At 40.3% G+C, this 19,849-nt stretch overlaps 1 protein-coding gene across 1 annotated transcript in view; it reads left to right on the forward strand.

Moving 5' to 3' along the window:
• BANP (BTG3 associated nuclear protein) overlaps window positions 1-19,849 on the forward strand; it is a 454,339-nt gene that overhangs the window by 65,732 nt on the left and 368,758 nt on the right. Inside the window, exon 4 of the mRNA XM_089654123.1 lies at window positions 3,098-3,297. Within this exon, the coding sequence (XP_089510249.1) occupies window positions 3,098-3,297 (200 nt within the window). The remainder of the gene's footprint in view (window positions 1-3,097; window positions 3,298-19,849) is intronic.

A 19,849-nucleotide genomic window follows, 5' to 3' on the forward strand; every position in this document is an offset into this window, starting at 1 on the left:
GAGGGCCGAACATTTTTCCAAACATTCTTTGAACCATTACAATTAAATGCAACTAAATTATTTTATGCCAAGTTAATTGCAAACGACATACTTTTCATTTCATAACATTAAGATCAACTGACAGCTGAGTTTTCACAATGTATTGAACATAAATTTAAAAAAAACTTACCTGCACTAATGTGAAGGGTGAAAAAGGTAGCTGGAGCTGAAGTCTCTGCTCGGCAGCCGGGAGGGGAAGAGAAACACACTTCACGCTGGAAGCCCGGCCCTGACGCCACCGCCCTCTGTCGCTCCCAGCGCGGCGCAGTCAGACTGTCTGCCACAGAAGGGAGGGCCGTGCGACAGCCGCATTTACACAGACCAGGGAGAACGCGCCGCAGTCAGGCATGCGCACTGCCCTCTGCTCTCAAGCAGAAGACTGTCTGCCATAGAAGGGAGGGCCGTGGGAGGGCCACATTACACAGAGCAGGGAGGGCTGTTGGGGGGCCGTGTTAAACCGACCCACGGGCCGTAAATGGCCCGCGGGCCGGACTTTGGACATGCCTGTCCTAGAGGATAGGTAAGTCTTGTGATATACTGTAGACCTAGGCAGATGGCACCCCAATTTAACCAGTTCAGCCTTACAGCTTACCATAGAAACCTCAAAGAGAGACGTCAGGAAAAGACCAAGTAGTCAGTTGAGTCTACCCTTCTTTTTTTTTTTTTTTAACCTTTTAGAGTATAGATTTATGTTTGTCTCAAGTATGTTTATATTCACTTACTGTTAACTGACTCACTACCTTGAAAGTATGTTCCAATAATCCACTACTCTTTTGGTAAAGTAATACTTCCTAAGGTTAATTTTGAACTTTCATCCTGTTAGTAGGAGGTCATGTCTCCTGGTTCTTGTTCTTGGTTTAGGAGGGCTAAACCTAATTTACACCATTCATGTATTTAAAGCAGAACCACACTGCATCTGAGAACCAGAAACCAAAAATGCAATTTAATTATTTTTTAATATTCAAAACAAACTTCCCCATCCATCCATGTCTCTTTACTTTGCTGAGAAAGTACTTTGAAAAACACACCCCTAGCATTTCGGGTTGTGGCCATCATGAGTAAGGGCAGATGATTCTTGTATCATTTACTTTCTGGAATCCATCTGCCCATAGTTCAGGCATGCAGATAGAAGGATGTGCTTAAGTGAAAAAACCCTCCTTCCTGAAGTCTCCTGGGATGTATAACATTATTCACGTAGGCCTGAAAGCCAAGAAGAAACTAAAAAATTAAAAGCTAAAAAAAAAAAAAGTTTCAAACAAGTACATTTACTGATATTCTTATATATTTACTAATGCTAGCAGCATAAGGATTAAAAATAGTCAGGATTGATTAAAAGAGTGAAGTCCTGCTTTAAAGGGTTCAGTCATGTCCTCCCTTTCCATTCTTTACTCCAGACTGTACATATTAAGTTCCTGCAGTCTCTGCTGGCATGTTTTAACCCTCAGACCTTTCACCATTTTTGTTGCCTGTCTCTGGACTCAATATGTATATGACAGTAATGTCTCCAGAAACTTTATATAGAGGAATCGGGACCGCTTTTCTTACCACTAGGGATTGTGCTAGTGATAACTGAAGATCTATATAGAGGAAGTAGAACTATTATGTCCTGCCAAGCCTCCCTCTAATAATAACCAATATTCTATATAAGGCAATCAGGACCTCCTTCCTCCTGCCGGTGACCCTTCTAGTGATATAAAGATCTATATAGAGGAATCAGGACCTCCTTCCTTTTGCTGGTGACCCCTCTAGTGATATATAGATCTATATAGAGGAATCAGGACCTCCTTCCTCCTGCTGGTGATCTCTCTATTGATCTAAAGATCTATATAGAGAAATCAGGACCTCCTTCTTCCTGCTGGTGACCCCTTTAGTGAGATAAAGATCTATTTAGAGAAATCAGGACCTCCTTCCTCCGGCTGGTGATCCCATTAGTAATATAAAGGTCTATATAGAGGAATCAGGACCTCCTTCCTCCTGCTGGTGATCCCTCTAGTGATTATAAAGATCTATATAGAGGAATCAGGACCTCCTTCCTCCTGCTGGTGATCCCTCTAGTGATATAAAGATCTATATAGAGGAATCAGGACCTCCTTCCTCCTGCTGGTGATCTCTCTAGTTCAGTGGTCTCCAAACCGCGGCCCGGGGGCCAGATGCGGCCCTTTGCTTGCCTTTATCTGGCCCTTGGGGCACTATTCCTCCCCACCTGTACAAAGTACTATTCCAATCACTGACAACAACAATGGGGCATAATTCCTGTTACTGATACCGACAATAAGGCACTGTTCCTCCCACTGACACCAATGATGGGGCACTATTCTTCCCATTTACGCCAATGATGGGGCACTATTCCTTCCCCTGATACACACAATGGGGCAGTATTCCTTCCACTGACACCAATGATGGGTCATAGTTTACTTCTACTGATTCCAGAGCATTTTCTACTCTTACTGGCCACAGTCCGCCCCCCTCAAAGCCTGAAGGACAGTAAACTGGCCCTTTATTTTAAAAGTTTGGAGACCCCTGTTCTAGTTGATATAATAATCTATATAGAGAAATCAGGACCTCCTTTCTCCTGCTGGTGATCCCTCTAGTTGATATAAAAATCTATATAGAGGAATCAGGACCTCCTTCCTCCTGCTGGTGATCCCTATAGTAATATAAAGATCTATATAGAGGATTAAGGACCTCCTTCTTCATGCTGGTGATCCCTCTTGTTGATATAAAAATCTATATAGAGGAATCAGGACCTCCCTTTAGTGATATAAAGATCTATATAAAGGAATCGGGGCCCTCTTTCTCCTGCTGGTGATCCCTCTGGTGAGGCACCCCAGAATTCTATTCACTTTCCTCAATTCCAGGGCATACAGTTCTCTCCTTTTTTTTTTTTTTTTTTTTTTCTTTTTATCATCCGAAAGTTAGAGCTGGGCAAGTTAGATTTGACTACATCAGCTGTTATTTAACACCTTAAACCCACACAAGTTAAACTAATTGGCTTGTTTTTTTTTTTGTCTGTGGACATTGCTTTTTGATCTTACAGAGCGGTGCTTTTCCTTTGCAGTCATTCCTGTTCTCAATCAACCAGACCATTTGTCTACGGCTGGATAGCATCGAGTCCAAACTGCAGGTTCTGGAGGCCACTTGTAAATCACTGGAGGAGAAACTGGATATGATTATGAACAAAAATCCAAACCCCATCCAAGTACCCATGGTGGCAGGATCACCACTTGGAGCCACTCAGACCTGGAACAAAGTGCGATGGTAGGAGAACAATGCATCCAGCAGACAATAGCCACAATTTGTTACTGTTTGTTTATTTAATTTGTTTTGTTCACAATGTTTATATTTTAGAATGTGCGTGCCTATTAAAGAATTCTTTCTTAATGTGTCAGAGAAATATAATGTTTGATCTAAAATCCATTCTCATCACAATTTCAATAGTGCAATAGTGACATTTTTAAGGGTTAGTGCACTCTGAACTAGTGTATCATTTTCTGGTAGATGCTTGCAAATTGAAGCTGAACTCCAGGCACATGAACATAGCTCCATATTTATTTCTGCATTAATAAAGGCAAAGTCACACCTAAAAGCCATTAAGTCACAGAGCATGTGGAGCGATTTACTGCTGGATTGACCATTGCTCTAGGTGGCAGTGTGGTGTGCGATTCAGCACATCACATGGCTCCTTTTTTTTTTTTTTTTTTGGTTTTGTACCAGCTTTATTTGAAATGTACAAAACATACACTTAATTCACTGCAATGTCAGGCAACGCGATGTGCTGCTCTGCGCTACCTGACATTGCAGTCTGATTTGGCCTGGTGGGATGTGATAAAATGCAGCATGTCTGCACCTTACTGGAGCGCTCTACAGCACAGCATTGGCTACGTTGCAGTGTGAATGGGACACATAGGAAATAATTGATTCTTGTGTGTCCCTGCAGTCACAGACGTTTTACAATGAGGTAAACCGTCTATCACCTCTTATAGTATGAATTAGCCCTTAATGTATTTTTTAATTGCAAGAGTTATAATATGGCCTGGTATCAGCAATCCCTATACAGCAGAGCTGAGTAGAGAAAATAGCACAAGTTGCTAGTCAGTTGTACCTCAGTGCTCATGTGCTAACAAGGGAAATGCTGAGAATGCATGAGAGCAGAGCGACAGTGAGATAAACTGATCGGTCTTCTGCTTCACTTTTTACTGTCCAGTCACAGTTTCGAGGAGGAACAGGATCTTAAAGTTTTATTGAACTGCCTTAGCGGAAATTCAGGTCTCCTGCCATGCTAGAAACAGTCATGTGCTGCAGGTAGACCTGTGTAAATCTCAGGACTGGATGGAAAGAAATACAATTTCTTAGGCTGGTAAAACAGCCCCCATATATTTTATGTATTACATCTATGTATTCATTTTCTTTTTTTCTTTTCTGGAGTGAACTCCAGAAAAGAAAAATAGAAAATGAATACATAGATGAAATACATAAAATATATGGGGGCTGTTTTACCAGCCTAAGCTTTAAACCACCTATTTGTTCAATAATCTCAGGGAACAGGAGAATCTCTGTGCTCAGGTCTCTCTCCTATAGGAAACTATGTCAGGGAGATCTCACACTGAAGTCATCTAAAGATATAAGAATTTTGCTGGTGATTCCACAAGAGAATTCTACATAATAACTGAATTATGACCCTTCAGTTATTTACAAATTATTTGGGTATTAAAGTTACATCAACTTCTAGAACCAATGTGATCTCTATGTTATATGGAACCTTGCCAATACAGTGTAATTATTTTCCCTATATGGTGCCATCATATTGTGGAACACTGTACAAAGCTACACTGAAAAAACTGTCACTAGATTTGTGCAAGCTTTTTTAGCAGTGATTGTGATCTCATTTAACATGGTCTGAATGTTTTCATAACTGCTATACTGTATTTAATTTGAAGGGTTTAAGAAGTGTATTTAGTTGCGTAAAAAAAAATAAATAGGGTATGCACATTTTTAATGCCAACAACTAAGTAAATGTATTTAATTTTTTAATTTTTGCTTATATAATTATTATAAGAAAAAGATTCATTAAAATCTCAGAGTTACACTCCATACATCACAGAATATCTTGCATATGGTGATTTTTATCCAGGACGTTTCTTAGAACAAAGCCCACTTTTTTGAGAGTGCATATACAGTAAGGCAGGCCATAGACGGGCCGTTTATCGGCCGATAAACGAAAAATTGGTTGGCCCCATTACCGATGCTGCCACCAATGTCCATGAAAAACGGACATTTTTCAGCATGACCTATAAAAATAAATGAGGAGATCCGCACAAAACGGCCAACTGGCTGGCCCCACTAATGGTGTGAATGTCGGCCGATTTTCCGTGCCGATAAACGACCCGTCTATGGCCTGCATAAAGCAATGAATTCTCAAACACAAGCTTCATGTAATGGTTTATAATCGGGTATTTACTGACGCATCTCAAATTATATTCTATACTATAATTATTGCCAAACTTTCAGTAGTGCACCCCTGGGGAGGCACCTGGAGTAGAGGACTCTTCTCTTTCTTGTGGTGGTCCTCTACCCCAGGTGGCTCCTTAGGAGGAGGGTTGAATGGTGAGGATGCACCTTAAGTGTTTAGGGTTAATTTATAAGGTTTGATTAACCGCTTTCCCGCCACCCTATAGCAGAAATACTGCTACAGGGCTGCACAAAATCACATATATATTCAAGATTTTGCATTTCCGGGTAGGGGGTGCACCGTGCCCTACTCGCGCCACCATTGGCGGCCTCAGCTGACGATCACGGGTCCTGGCCGGCGATTCCCCACTGGCACCTGGCGATCACCGAATATCACTGACGGGGGAGAGACCTGTATGTAAGCAATACAGATCTCTCCCCTGTTAGCTTCTGCACATTGCTTTGTATTGCTCTGCATAGCAGAGCAACACAAAGTAATGTGTTGACACAGTGAAACACACACACAGCACACAGTAAAACAGCACACAGTTAACTCTTTGATCGTCCCAGATGTTAACCCCTTCCTGCCCAGTGCCATTAGTACAGTGTGAGTGCTTTTTACTAGCACTGATCACTGTATTAGTGTCACTGCGGATGTCAGTGACAGTTCCCCCCAGTGTCAGAATGCTCGCCACATTTCCACAATAAGTCGCTGATCGCCGCCATTACTAGTATTGCAAAAAAAAAATTAAAAATCCAGTATATATACACTGCCATTTGTAAATTCTATAACTTTCACATCAACCAGTTCATTTACACGTATTGGGTTTTTTTTTTTTTTTAGCAAAGATGTAGCAGAATACATTTTGACCTAAATTTATGCCAAAATTTTATTTTTTTTACATTTTTTTTACTGGACATGTTTAATAGCAAAAAGTCAAAAAATATTGTTTTTTTTTTCTCAAAATTGTTTTTGTTCATAGCGTGAAAAATAAAAATTGCACAGGCGATCAAATACCACCGGAAGAAAGCTCCATTTGTGGGGACAAAGGACATAAATTTCATTTGGGTGCAGTGTTGCATGACTGCGCAATTTTCAGTTAAAGTAACGCAGCGCCGTATAGTGAAAAATGGCCTAGTCAGGAAGGGGGGTAAATCTTCTGGAGGGCAAGTGGGTAACTGTTAGCATCTAGGTAGGGGGAGGGGGTCAGTATCAGGGTTAGTGTAACAGGAGCACATCGCAGTAATATATTTTTAGGGCTGGTTCATAATAAAACATTCCAGTGCGTTTTTTTCTGCATCCAAAATGCACAGAAAGTAGGTTACAAGGTTGTCAATGGCATGGTTCACACCAATACTTGCGGTTCCAGTGCGTTCCGGTTCCAGGACAAAATGTAGACCATGCTGTATTTTTCCTGCATAGAACTGTACTGTTACACGGTAAAACACATCAAAAACACACCAGAATGCATTAGAAACGCACTGAACTGCAAATAACAAAAAAAGGAGTAAGAAATCATCTGGAACATATCAAACACGCACCGGAACGCGGCAAAAACGTGCATACAGAAATGCATCCAGACTGCGTTTTTACGGTGTGAACCGGCCCTAAATGTGTGTTAAAAGGCTCCTGTTCACCTTTATAATAAAAAAAAATAATAAATGAACATAATTTCATAATTGTTTACAATTGTTTATTTTCTCATTGTTCTCCCTTGATCAGTGGATCGTGGATGCAGTGCCAGGCTCCTTCAAACTTTTCCTCCAGCTCTCTGGCCATACCACTGAACGGACTTCCATTTGGAGAGCTGCAGGAAGTATCAATGGATTATGGGTGCTGTGATTACCACAGTTGTATTCCATTGAGAACTACAAGTCTTATCTACCATTGTGGCAGGCGGAAATTGTAGTTCATTCATTGATCTCTTTGGGGGTGAGAGGATTGCATAGCAACATGTTACTGCCTAAATAAAGGTGGACTAAGCCTTTAATGCGTTGGGTGGGTTTGAAGGGCCACCTGTTAGGCTAACTTTACGTAGACAATGGTACAAAAAAAAAAAGGTGGCTGAGCTGCATTTTTTCCGACCACACAGCTGAGATTACCATGGCCACCAACCATGTTAGTACATACGGTTGCAGTGCGATGTGACAACATTTATACAACGGTCACGTTTGGAAGGCAGTATAGGGGCCTTTCCACAGCTGCGCGCGATGCCCATGGTGTGGCAGGCTTTCTCATGTGAAAGTGTATGTTACCCTAATATTTCATATTCCTCATTTGTGTCTGCTGTACCATATACTTGTATCCTGTTCTCTTTGCATTGCTTCCTTTGTGTAAAATTCTTGTTGATCCTGCCAGCCCCCCCGTTTTTCTATTCAAACAGAAAATGCTAGGAATAAGAGCACATCCACCCCCCCATATACTAAATTCTCCAGTGGTCAGACTTACCCTGACACACCCCCTGCACCGGTCTTCACTGCTGACCTGCCCCCATTTCTCTAAGCCTCGTATGCATGTGATCAAAGAGGTCATGTGCTGTCAACCAGCTCTAGAAAGCGATCCACAATGGTACACTTTTCAGAGCTGTCAAATGTCCTGTCGCAGATGTCAACGAGGCCTTACAGTGCAGGTCGGTGTCTGTGCTCTGTTTTTGTTTTTTACATTTAGACCAGAACTGTTTCAGTTGTTCCCAAGTGAGGAATGAAAATAGAATTTGTTTGCAGTAGGCAGTGTGAATGCTTCTTGATTAAACGTTGATAATGTCACCATGACTCATGTTGCATAGATGGCTGATTTTTCTGTTTATATTCTGCGTTTGCCTGCTGTTTTTGTTGCAGAAATTGGCTTTCAACATGACTTCATGCACTAATCTCTTTATTATTGTAACATCGCAAACAGCATTTAAAAACATAAAAGCTAGATCAGAAGTGCCTAACAACAGTAAATGGTAAAACAACATCTATTGTACCAAGATTGGTTTATAAACATATACGGATCATGTGAATAATGTGATCCACATTGACTGATTAATTCTCCTAAGTCACATTTCCCAAACACTGACTGATGGATTTTTCTCAAGGGCTCTCACGAAGTTATATGTACATAAATGTATTGTTTCTTTTTCATGTTTCTTTTCCCGTAAGTCCTCTCTGTCATGTTCAAACAGTGCTTGGTGTAGTACCCTAGAGGCTTTCATTTATCCAGTCACTTACCACACATTGTTCTGTCTTTCTGCTAGGGGAAAGTAACTTAATATAACATTTTTATTACAATTCGGCCAAATTTACTAGAGCAGAGTTTTCTCACTTCTTAAAGCTTGCTATAGATTCAGTTTGGATCTTTGCAGACAGTCCATTTTCTGAACAATTTTTCACTTGGCAGGCACATGTAAATCTGGCTATACAATGCAGGCTGAATGAAAAAAAATTGAACAGATTCCTCTATCCATGCTAAACAGCGTGGATGGGCGAATCTTCCACTTTGCCTATTGTACTGTAAAATGACGGCTGCTGCCACCTTAAGAGTGGCTGCATTTGATTAGTTTGGATTGCATTTCAGTCAATAGATGTTGGATTGAGGGGGCAGATAGGTCTACCCACATAGCAAATTTTGACCAGATCATCTGGCAATATTTATATGGTGTATGACCAACTTAAAGTGTTCACTTTTTCAGAAAAGTTGAACTAACACTCTACGCAACCTCCCCCGGTTCCTGCTGCACTCACCTCTGTGGATGATTCAGTTTCACCATCCACACAGTCCAGTGCAGCAGTCCTGGGGTTGAAAAACATGCTGTTCTTCCTCTTTCAGATCAGAGCAGTTCTGATTGGTCATTATTGGTATGTGACTGTTCTGATCACTCAGAATCAGTCAAACTGTATCACCCATGAAGGTAAGTGCAGCGTGGACCAGGGTGGGGGTGGATGTGGGGTGTGAGTTCACCTTTTAATTTTTTCTAAGTCTCTAAGCCAAGAATATGCCACATGCTCAACTCAATGGGGAGAAGAGAACATCTGCCACCACTGCATTAGCAGGACAAGTGCAGAAAAAGTTTGTTTGCACCTGCAGTTATTAAAAAGATTAGCTGTTGTATATATGGCTAAGAACCAGGATAATGTGTCACCAGGTCTCATGCTTTGGTTGATTGTAACATACAGTAGTTGTATGTATTGGGTGATTCTATCATTTCACATTAGCATAAAGAGGTTTCCACCTTTCTTTTTAGAAGTAGATTAGTTGCTCCTTTAGGGAGACTGCATATCAACACAGAAAGCAGCCATTGGCTTACGTCCTTTCATCTGTTCTTGGGCACTTTATCCAGCAAATAAGGTTTTCTAATTTGGCGAAGAGTGCAGGACTTTTTTTGTGTGTATGTTGTACTTTTGACTGTCTGAGCATTGTTGGAGCAGACTCATATCTAAAGCCCAAACGTCTGTTTTTCTTATATTATAATCATCATTAGAAAAAAACTAGCATTTCTTCTCACCAAGTGATCTTTTTGAGTTAAATCTTATTTATCTGAAAGGAATTTTTCACGACACATTTTTTAGTTCTTATTATTCTGTGTTTTCATTATTACTCTATTTAGTTGGGTTTCATACATGTACAATCTTTGGGGGAAGCCATTTTTGCGTAATCCTTATACACTGCTTTTATTTGTGATTTGCTGTGCCACTGAACTCCCCTCCAATGCTGAGAAATCTCCCAACGATGTCTAAAGGAAAAATTTAAGTTCCCCGCAGCTCCCACAGTTTCCTCCTGCCAACCTAAACATCAGTACTGTGTCCTGTAATGGGTTGGGGTCAGAGGAAGAAGCCAGTGAGATCTGTGGGGGACCCAGGGGATTGATATTCCCTGCAGTGTCAGTTTCCCTTCAGACTTCTTTAGCAGATTTCCAATCTTCAGAGAAAAGATTGGTGGTGGGCAACAAGTAAATTGAATATGTCCTCTCTTCTTTTATAGGTATGTCTTCCTTCTAACGATCTTTATAGTAACAGGTTCCCTTTAACCGTTTCAATACCGTGCAATTTTACACCTTCCTGCCCAGGCCATTTTTCAGGTTTCAGCGCTCTCACACTTTGAATGACAATTGCGCGGTCATACAACACTGTACCCAAACTAAAATTTTATCATTTTCTTCACACAACTAGAGCTTTCTTTTGGTGGTATTTAATCACCACTGGGGTTTTTATTTTTTGCTAAATTAACAAAAAAAGACCAAAAATTGTGAAAAAAAAACACATTTTTCTTTGTTTCTGTTATAAAAGTTTACAAATAAATAATTGTTCTTCATAAATTTAGGCCGAGATGTATTCTGCTACATGTCTTTGGTGAAAATAACCCAAATTAGGATGTATTTTTTAGTTTTTAGGAAAGTTATAGAGTTCACAAACTATGGTATAGATCTGAAAATTGATCAATCCTGAAGTACTGACGGCCAATCTAATTTCTTGAGGTCCAAGAATGTCAGAATAGTACAGATATCCCCAAATGACCCCTTTTTGCAGAGTAGACAGTCCGACATACTTCATAAGAGGCATGGCGAGTTTTTTGAAGTTGTATTTTTTTGTCATAATTTTTCGGAAAATGAAAAAATGAAAAAAATTTATTTTCACTATTTTTTTTTTTTACATACTGTCACCAGTGCAGTACAGCGTCATCATATAACTGGCATGGCGGTGAACAGGGACACTGACTGGTGACAGTATGAAAAAAAAATATATATATATATATATATATATTTTTTTTTATTATATTTAATTTTTTATTACATTTTTTTTAAGATTTAATTTCATATTTTACTATGACCAAAATAGTACAATGTTACCATAGTAACATTGTACTACTTTGGGGAAGTGATCAGTATTTTTTTTTTTTTTTTTACACAATTTGCTTATAGCAAATAATTACTTTGCTATAAGCAAGCATTTACCTGAATGAAATCGATTCATTCAGCTTTTTTTTTTTTTTTTTTTTGTGCTTAGCTGTGATTTGGTCACAGCTAATCACATGACATGTGCATGTGATTAGCTGTGACCATTCACAGCTAGGCACTAGAATACAATGGATGGCATCATGAATGAAGCCATCCATTGTATACAACTGTCATGTGACCTGCTGTGATTGGTCACGGCAGGTCACATGGTACCAGCAACGGGAGCCGGTACTCGGATCTGTCATCGGCCGTGTCCGAGGTGCACGGCCGATGACAGATCGCACTGCTGCGTCGCTCTGCACTAGCGCAAACGGCGCATGTGCGGTAGCACGCCAAATGGCGTGCACCCGGAATGCAGATACACATCTGAAGCCGCCAAACGGCCATTGGTTAAGGTAAACACTAAAATAATAAGTCCACATATTTGATCACTTTGGTTACAACCTAACTCTATGTTTAATGTCCCTTTAAATAATTTGTTTGAACCAAGCTGGCTCCTAAAAACTATTATCTTCACTAACGGATGCAGCGGCTGTCTGCGCTGTATTAACTGTATGTGACTTTAGCTTCATATAGTATATAGCACTGTGTTCCCGCAGAGGTACGGAGACTTTCATTTCCACTGCCAGAACAAAATAGAGTCCTGCTCAGCCGTTCAGAAGAAGCTTTGTATTCTACGAATAGGCCAACTTGTCCCAAACAAACTGTTTGATGGGACATTAAAATTGTTGTAAAGATAAAAGGTTTCTTACCTTAATGCAGAGAATGCAAGCACTGTGCACATTTGTAGCAGCTCTTCTCCATTCTCCCTGCTCTCATGACTCGACTTCAGTCCGCTGTCGGCTGAAAACGGGTCACAGGAGTGTAGAGTGAACTGCACTCCTGTGATCCACAGAAGTACAACCAAAAAAGCTTTGGCTGTACTTCTTCTTTTTTTTTTTTAAACAAAGCTTTATTTGAGTTTTTCAATTTACATAAACTCAGCGGATGAAACACTCCAAGGATGCACCCTGGCAACAAAGTAACTTTTGTAACAGTACTGATAGATTGACCAATATGAGCAATACAATATTTTGCATAGAAAACTGATCAGAAAGATTCACGAAATGTCAGCAGTTAGAACCTCTGAACAGAAACTCTGAAGGCAGATGAGACAAAAGAAGGGATGTACTTCTTCTTTAACATGTGGAATTTATATAGACAACCAAAGCTGTCCTTATGATGCAGCCCATTTAAGATCATTGAATCATGTCTTATGCATTACCCCTAGCCCCCCCCCCCTTGCTAATTAGCAGTAAAAGAAAAGTTATCTAAATTATCAAAGTACTCATCTAGCTCCCCATGGTCATGTGATGTGCTGGGTCCCCAGTCTCCTGCTTAATGGGAGTGTCCTTATTTGGATTGCTCCTCCCACCAGCTATGATTTATGTGTATTGCATAGAAAAGCACAGAAAATGTATTTAGTATGTTGATACAGGGGAGGGAGGAGCCGGGGAAAGGCAACATATACAGATTGAACTTTAGCTTTAATTTGATATTAACTGTACTTGGATATCTACTGTTCTATTTTTCCCTGTAGGCCTGTCATGCAAATATGTTTTCATCGCAATAATTCAGGTTGGCAGCATATATACTAGATGCTCGCAGGCTCTTTTTGAAGTTTTACAAGTTTTGGATAAGTAGGGCCAGGCAGCTCCAGCCTTTTATGAGAAGAAAGACAGCAGCGTAGGATGTGCTGGAAAATAGCTAGCATAATGGCTTTTCATTGAGTTCTTTTTCCAAAGAGATGGTGGTTTGAAGGAAGCTCCAACTATTGTTCTGTACAAAACTCCCTGTTTTCCCTCATCCATTCCATACATTCAGTTTGGTTTATTGCACGTGGCTCTGGAAACATTGTATATAAAAGTTGCCACATAAAAGGACAATTAAAAGTATAACACAAGTTGATGCAATTTACAACACCGGTTTATAAAGTTAACAAAGTAACCCTTTGTATAGCATTTCAGAATTTGAGATATTTGATTGGATGAACGTTCATGTCTGTTTTTTGTTTTTTTTTCAACAAGCAGAGTTTTCCAATTCACTAAGGAAGTCTTATCATGAAACATTAAATAAGCGCAAAAGAGTCCAATCTTATGCCCTGCAATATATCACTTGTAGGAAGCTGCACATTACTGTTCCATCAGGCATAAAGCAACTTTATTTTTCCAGCACTGCTGAGTACACTTCATTCAGCATCTCTCATTGACAACTTTTGCCCATACTGGGGCTTAAAGAATAATTCCAAGCATTGGCATGTTATACATAGTCACATTGGTCCATCTTGGACCAATGTCACTATATTTATGACATATGTGACCGATGCTGCTGGAAGCTGGAAATCACTGAAGTAGACCACTACTACTCAATTGATCTCCATCTTCTTCTTGGTCCCATGCCGATTGCCTGGCCTAATGTCTTGTGAGTACAGGTGAATGGTTGCTCAGAATGGGTGCCATTCAGAGAATGCTTTGCATTTTCTGAATGAATGCAAAGCATTCTCTGATTGGAGATTGGACGTGATGGAGAACTTGACATCGCTGCTCCTTCTATCCAACATGTGCAATCAGAGAATGCTGTGCAAGCATTCTCTGATTGGTGCTTGTGCTGAACAGCTGGCCTCCTGTGTTGTGCAGGCGAGCAGCTCCTCAGTGTGGCATTCAGAAGCAAGTGGACATCACTGAAGTAGGGGTGTATATGTCCATGATTTCCAGCTTCCAGCAGCATCGGCCAGGTATGTCATATAGGTAGTTACATTGGTCCAAGCTGACCAATGTAACTATGTATAACATGCCAATGGCTGGGATTATTCTTTAACCACTTCAAGTCCGGACACTTTTACCCCCTTCCTGTCCAGGCCAATGTTCAGCTTTCAGCGCTTTCACACTTTGAATGACAATTGTGTGGTCATGCAACACTGTACCCATATGAATTTTTTAGCATTGTTTTGAGAGAGATAAAGCTTTATTTTGGTGGTATTTATTCACCACTGAAATTTTTTTTCCCAAAAATTTAGAAAAAGTGTTTTTCTTATAACATTTTGTAAATAAATAATATTTCATCATAAATCTTGGCCAAAATGTATTCAGTTATCTTTTTAGTTAAAAAAAAAAACAAAAAAACCCAAATTAGTTTATAACCAAAAGTTTTTACATTTTTATTTTTTTTTATATTTTGTTTTTTTACATACTGTCACCCTAGCTGTACAGTGTCACCATGGTGACACTGTACTACTTGTGGGGGGTGATGAAGATTTTTTTTTTTTTTACACTGATTGCTTTTACACCCATAAAGGCTGTAAAAGCAATCATTTCTCCTTCTCTCTGGCTGCATTCTTGCAGCCATTGAGAAATACTGTGTGAGCTGTGATTGGTCACAGCTTGTCACATGGTACAAGGCTGTTATGAATAGCCTTGTACCATGTGATCTCTGTGATCATTCACAGATTTCACACGTAGTAAGCAATGATGTCAGAAGTGACATCTTACTTACTACTCTGCATGTGATCACTGATTGGCCAATCAGTGATCACATGATCGGGACCTCACACAGAGGTCCTGTACGACGATTGGTGTTCCACTGTGTCCGGAGGACACAGCAGGCACCGGATCGCAGTGCTGCACGCACTGGATCGCAGTGCTGCGCACTCCCAGTCCAAAATGGTGGGCGCCGTTTATGAACGGCAACCCGCCCCTGGACTGCCACCGTCCAGCCGTTTATATACAGCGGCCGGATGGCAAGTGGTTAATAGTCAACTGTGATTAAAGCCGGCCATACACGGGTCAAATTCTGAAAGCATTTTCTTTCGAAAATCTTTTCAAAGAATTTCCGTTCAAATTTCGCACCATTAGTGGGTCACAGAAACAGACGATTTTCGTGTGACCATCGAATTTTAGTGATCAGGCATGTTGGAAATGTTTTTTAAAAACGAACAAATTTCGAATCGATGGGAGAATCCTGCAAGAAATATAAAGCTGTGACCTGGAAAAAAAAGAAAATTCTTGGCCACGAAAATTCTTTTCTGTAGCAACATGAGGAGAAATTGAAGGCTTGGTTGAACTTCAAAATCAATGGTGACACCATCGGAATACAAAACGCATGAAATTTCCGATTTTGTAAAGAAAGTTCGTCCGGAATTCGACCCATCTATGGCCTGCATAAGTGTCAAGGGTGAAACATATCAGTGAGAGGAGAGGGGTGGATTGTTCTCAACAGTGCTAGAGTAATAACGTTGTTTTTTTTATGCCTAATGATACAGCAGTGTGCAGCGTCCTACTACAGTATGTGTACTGGTTTGGGAGGAGCTGATTCCAGAGATGTAGGCACCTGCAGCTAAAGTGGTGATGACAATGAAACTTTTAGCACTACTGTGGACACTGTGTAGGACTATATGCCCTGCAAGGTGGGAAAAAAAAGGTTTGCATTGAGTATAAATAGAAGTTAGTGTAAAACCAAAACCTACATTTCTTTTTTTGAGTAAAGTACGGAAGAGGTATAACCCCTATCAACACCGGAGAGATTACTGTGCTCGGTTTGTGTTGGTGACCATTGTCTCTTTTACGGGAGTCTTCCAATGAGGAGCCAGTAACGCCGTGACGTCACGCCGCCAGAGCAACGTGGAGCTCCGGCGGCCATCTTTAAACTTGGATGGTTAGTCCACATTGCTCTTCATGCCCTGCATTTTATTATTGATGTGTTTTAACCTGGATTTTTTCAATAAATTACCTCTAAGTTAATACACTATGGGCATTCTTTTGCTTTGACTCCCTGAGGGAGTTTTTGATTTCACAGCTATCCTAACCTCCAGAGAGGGAGCCTCAGTTAGACCCAGAGGATTGCACTTACCTATCCCATAAAAGGGAACTCTGGAGTACCCTGATAACAACCAGCTTACACCTTGGGACCCTTCCACCCACAGAGGAGAGGCACTAGATCCCTGCCATCACCCACGATGACCATTTGATGACATCAGGATAAATTTATAACGCGCATTTACTTGCGCTCTCTGGTGAGTGCGCATTGCTTATACACCTATATGCACATTCACCTTCTCCAGGAAGACGTAGGAGTAATGAGCACCTTGGTCACCTGATGAACTTATTTATGATTTGTTATGATCAGTGAATCTTGATCTTATTTTATGTTTATCATTAGACATTATTTTTATATTTATACCTTTCTTAGCGCCTAATCATTTCAGGGTTAATTTGGTTACCTTGTGCTTGGCTGCTTTCACTTTTAAAGTGTATTTGTGCGCTCACATTTACCCATTTTATACATCTGTTCTGGTAACCAATGTTTAAGGGGGCATTTTTTTTGTTCCCATGGAGATAATTTTTTTTATCGCTTCCTGTTGTGGCTCTGGTACAGGGAATGATACGCAACGTCAACTTGGCACAGGCAGAAAAAAAAAGTTTTACCTTACACAACTTCTGAAAACAAAATTGTACAGCAATGACTACTTTCAATAAACTCTGACATTTTGGCCATTTAGGTCACAAGACAAGAAAACTCACCCCTCAACTTACTTATGCTCACATTTCCCACCCTTCCTTGCTGCTCCATTGATGTGTCTGAGCCATTCCAGGACCCAGTGCTTCAGGTATAGAGGGACCATGTGACTTCCCCCCAGGATACTGTGCTTTGGGCCCGAGCAGCCATTCACCAGGATTAAACGCTGTCTATGCTTCAGTAGTAGAAATGATTGACCAGGTCACCTGCAGATTCCCAACAAGTCTAAAATTTTGGGCTAATGGATTGGGAGATAGGCAATGTATAGCTAGTGTTATAGCTTGCAGAACTCTCTCTGCCTGTTGTGAGACCTGGATGGTGAATGAGCTTTCATTTTCACTTCATTGATGATTGATTTATGTGCAGAGTTCTGGAAAAATAACGCCGAAACGATGAAACCTCCAGTTTTGTGAATTTTTGGCTGTGTTAGATTATTTATTTTCTCATTGTGAATTGTATCTGGAAGATGTTAGTTTTATATTGGCACTCATGAATTTGTTGTCATTTAATGACATTCTAATTTGAATATGTTTTGGTAAAGCCTTTCATAATTAGTCACGTCACAAAACCTATGTTTGCCCAGCCCTTGTGTGTATATTTCTTCCTTTATGTGGTTCCTTTGCTTTGGCTGTCATTCAGATGGCGAGCTTAATTTAAATACATCAGAGATGAAGTGTAGATTACATCCATAAAATACGTTCTTGGAGTATAGCAGGTTATCAAGTTGTTTTGTGTTTTCCGTGTAACTGTATTAGGAACATCTGGACTTTAGTCGATGGCTGTTGGCTTAAATTAGTTTTAAAAAAATTAGAAGGGACTCTATCAGAGATGTGATGCAAGCAGCTACTCCTATACACCCAGACTGTATACTAGTTCTATATACTATAAAACATTTTATATATACAGTTGCAAGAAAAAGTATGTGAACCCTTTGGGATTACGTGGAGTTTTGTATGAATTGGCCATAAAATGTGCTCTGAACGTCGTCTGAGTCACAACAATAGAAGAACACAGTCTGCTGAACATAATACTACACAAACATTAGATGTTGCCATGGTTTAATTGCACATAACATGTAAACATTCACAGTGCAGGGAGGAAAAAGTATGTGAGGCCCTAGCTTAATGACTTCTCCCAGAGCTAATTGGAGCCAGGAGTGAGCCAATCTTGACTCCAATCAGTGTGATGATATTGGATGTGTTGCTGACAGCTGTCCTGCCCTTAAAAAACACACACCTGTTTTGGGTTTACTGGTTTCAAGAAGCACTGTCTGATGTGAACCATGCCTCGCAGAAAAGAGCTCTCAGAAGACCTACGATCAAGAATTGTTGACTTGTATGAAGCTGGAAAGGGTTACAAAAGTATCTCCAAAAGCCTTGATGTTCATGTGTCCACGGTAAGACAGACTGTCTACAAATGGAGAAAGTTTAGCACTGTTGCTACTCTCCCTAGGCGTGGTCGTCCTGTAAAAATGACTGTAAGAGCACAGCGCAGAATGCTGCATGAGGTAAAGAAGAATCCCAGAGTGTCAGCTAAAGACCTACAGAAATCTCTGGCACGTGCTAACATTTTGTTGACACATCTACAATAAGGAAAACATTAAACAAGAATGGAGTACATGGGAGGACACCACGGAGGAAGCCATTGCTGTCCAAAAAGAATATTGCAGCACATTTGAAGTTTGCAAAAGAGCACCTGGATGTTCCACAGCACTGCTGGCAAAATATACTGTGGACAGATGAAACCAAGATTGAGTTGTTTGGGAAGAACGCACAACACTATGTGTGGAGAAAAAAAGGCACAGCACGCCAACATCAAATCCTCATCCCCACTGTAAAACATGGCGGAGGGAGCATCATGGTTTGGGGCTGCTTTGCTGCCTCAGGGCCTGGACGGATTGTTGTCATTGATGGGAAAATGAATTCCAGAGTTTATCAAGACATTTTGCAGGAAAATGTACGACCATCTGTCCGCCAACTGAAGCTCCGCAGAGGATGGGTGATGCAACAGGACAATGACCCAAAGCATACAAGTAATTCAAGAAAACAATGGCTGCAACAGCACAGAATACGCCTTCTGAAGTGGCCCAGTCAGAGTCCTGACCTCAACCCGATTGAAATGCTGTGGCATGACCTTAAGAGAGCGATTCACACCAGACATCCAAAGAATATTGCTACACTGAAATAGTTTTGTGAAGAGGAGTGGTCCAAAATTACTCCAGATCGTTGTGCAGGTCTGATCTGCAACTACAGAAAACGTTTGGTTGAGGTTATTGCTGCCAAAGGAGGGTCAACCAGTTATTAAGTCCAAAGGTTCACATACTTTTTCCTCCCTGCACTGTGAATGTTTACATGTTATGTGCAATTAAACCATGGCAACATCTAATGTTTGTGTAGTATTATGTTCAGCAGACTGTGTTCTTCTATTGTTGTGACTTAGATGACGTTCAGAGCACATTTTATGCCCAATTCATGCAAAACTCCACATAATCCCAAGGGGTTCACATACTTTTTCTTGCAACTGTATATATTATATACTGTATGTGTGTGTATATATGTATGTATATATATATATATATATATATATATATATATATATATATATATATATATACTTTATATGTGTAGCAGAAAATTCAGATGTGAGGATGCGGCATATAAAGAATTGATATAAAGCGGAATTCAGCCCAAAACTAAAAATGTAATATATTGCAGCTTGTCAATCCTTAGATGTGGTGGCTGCATTGCTTTTCTTTTTTTTTAGGCTTTTTCTCTCTCTCTCTCTGTTTTAAATTGGTGATCTTGCCAGTAACACACCTCCTTGCAATGTCTACTCTCTGGATGAAGGAGCACGGGGGCACCTTTGGATAGAAACAT

This window comes from Staurois parvus, unplaced genomic scaffold (assembly GCF_062004578.1).
Source record: "Staurois parvus isolate SC_StPar_1 unplaced genomic scaffold, SC_StPar_1.0 ptg000745l, whole genome shotgun sequence".
Taxonomy (NCBI): Eukaryota; Metazoa; Chordata; class Amphibia; order Anura; family Ranidae; genus Staurois; species Staurois parvus.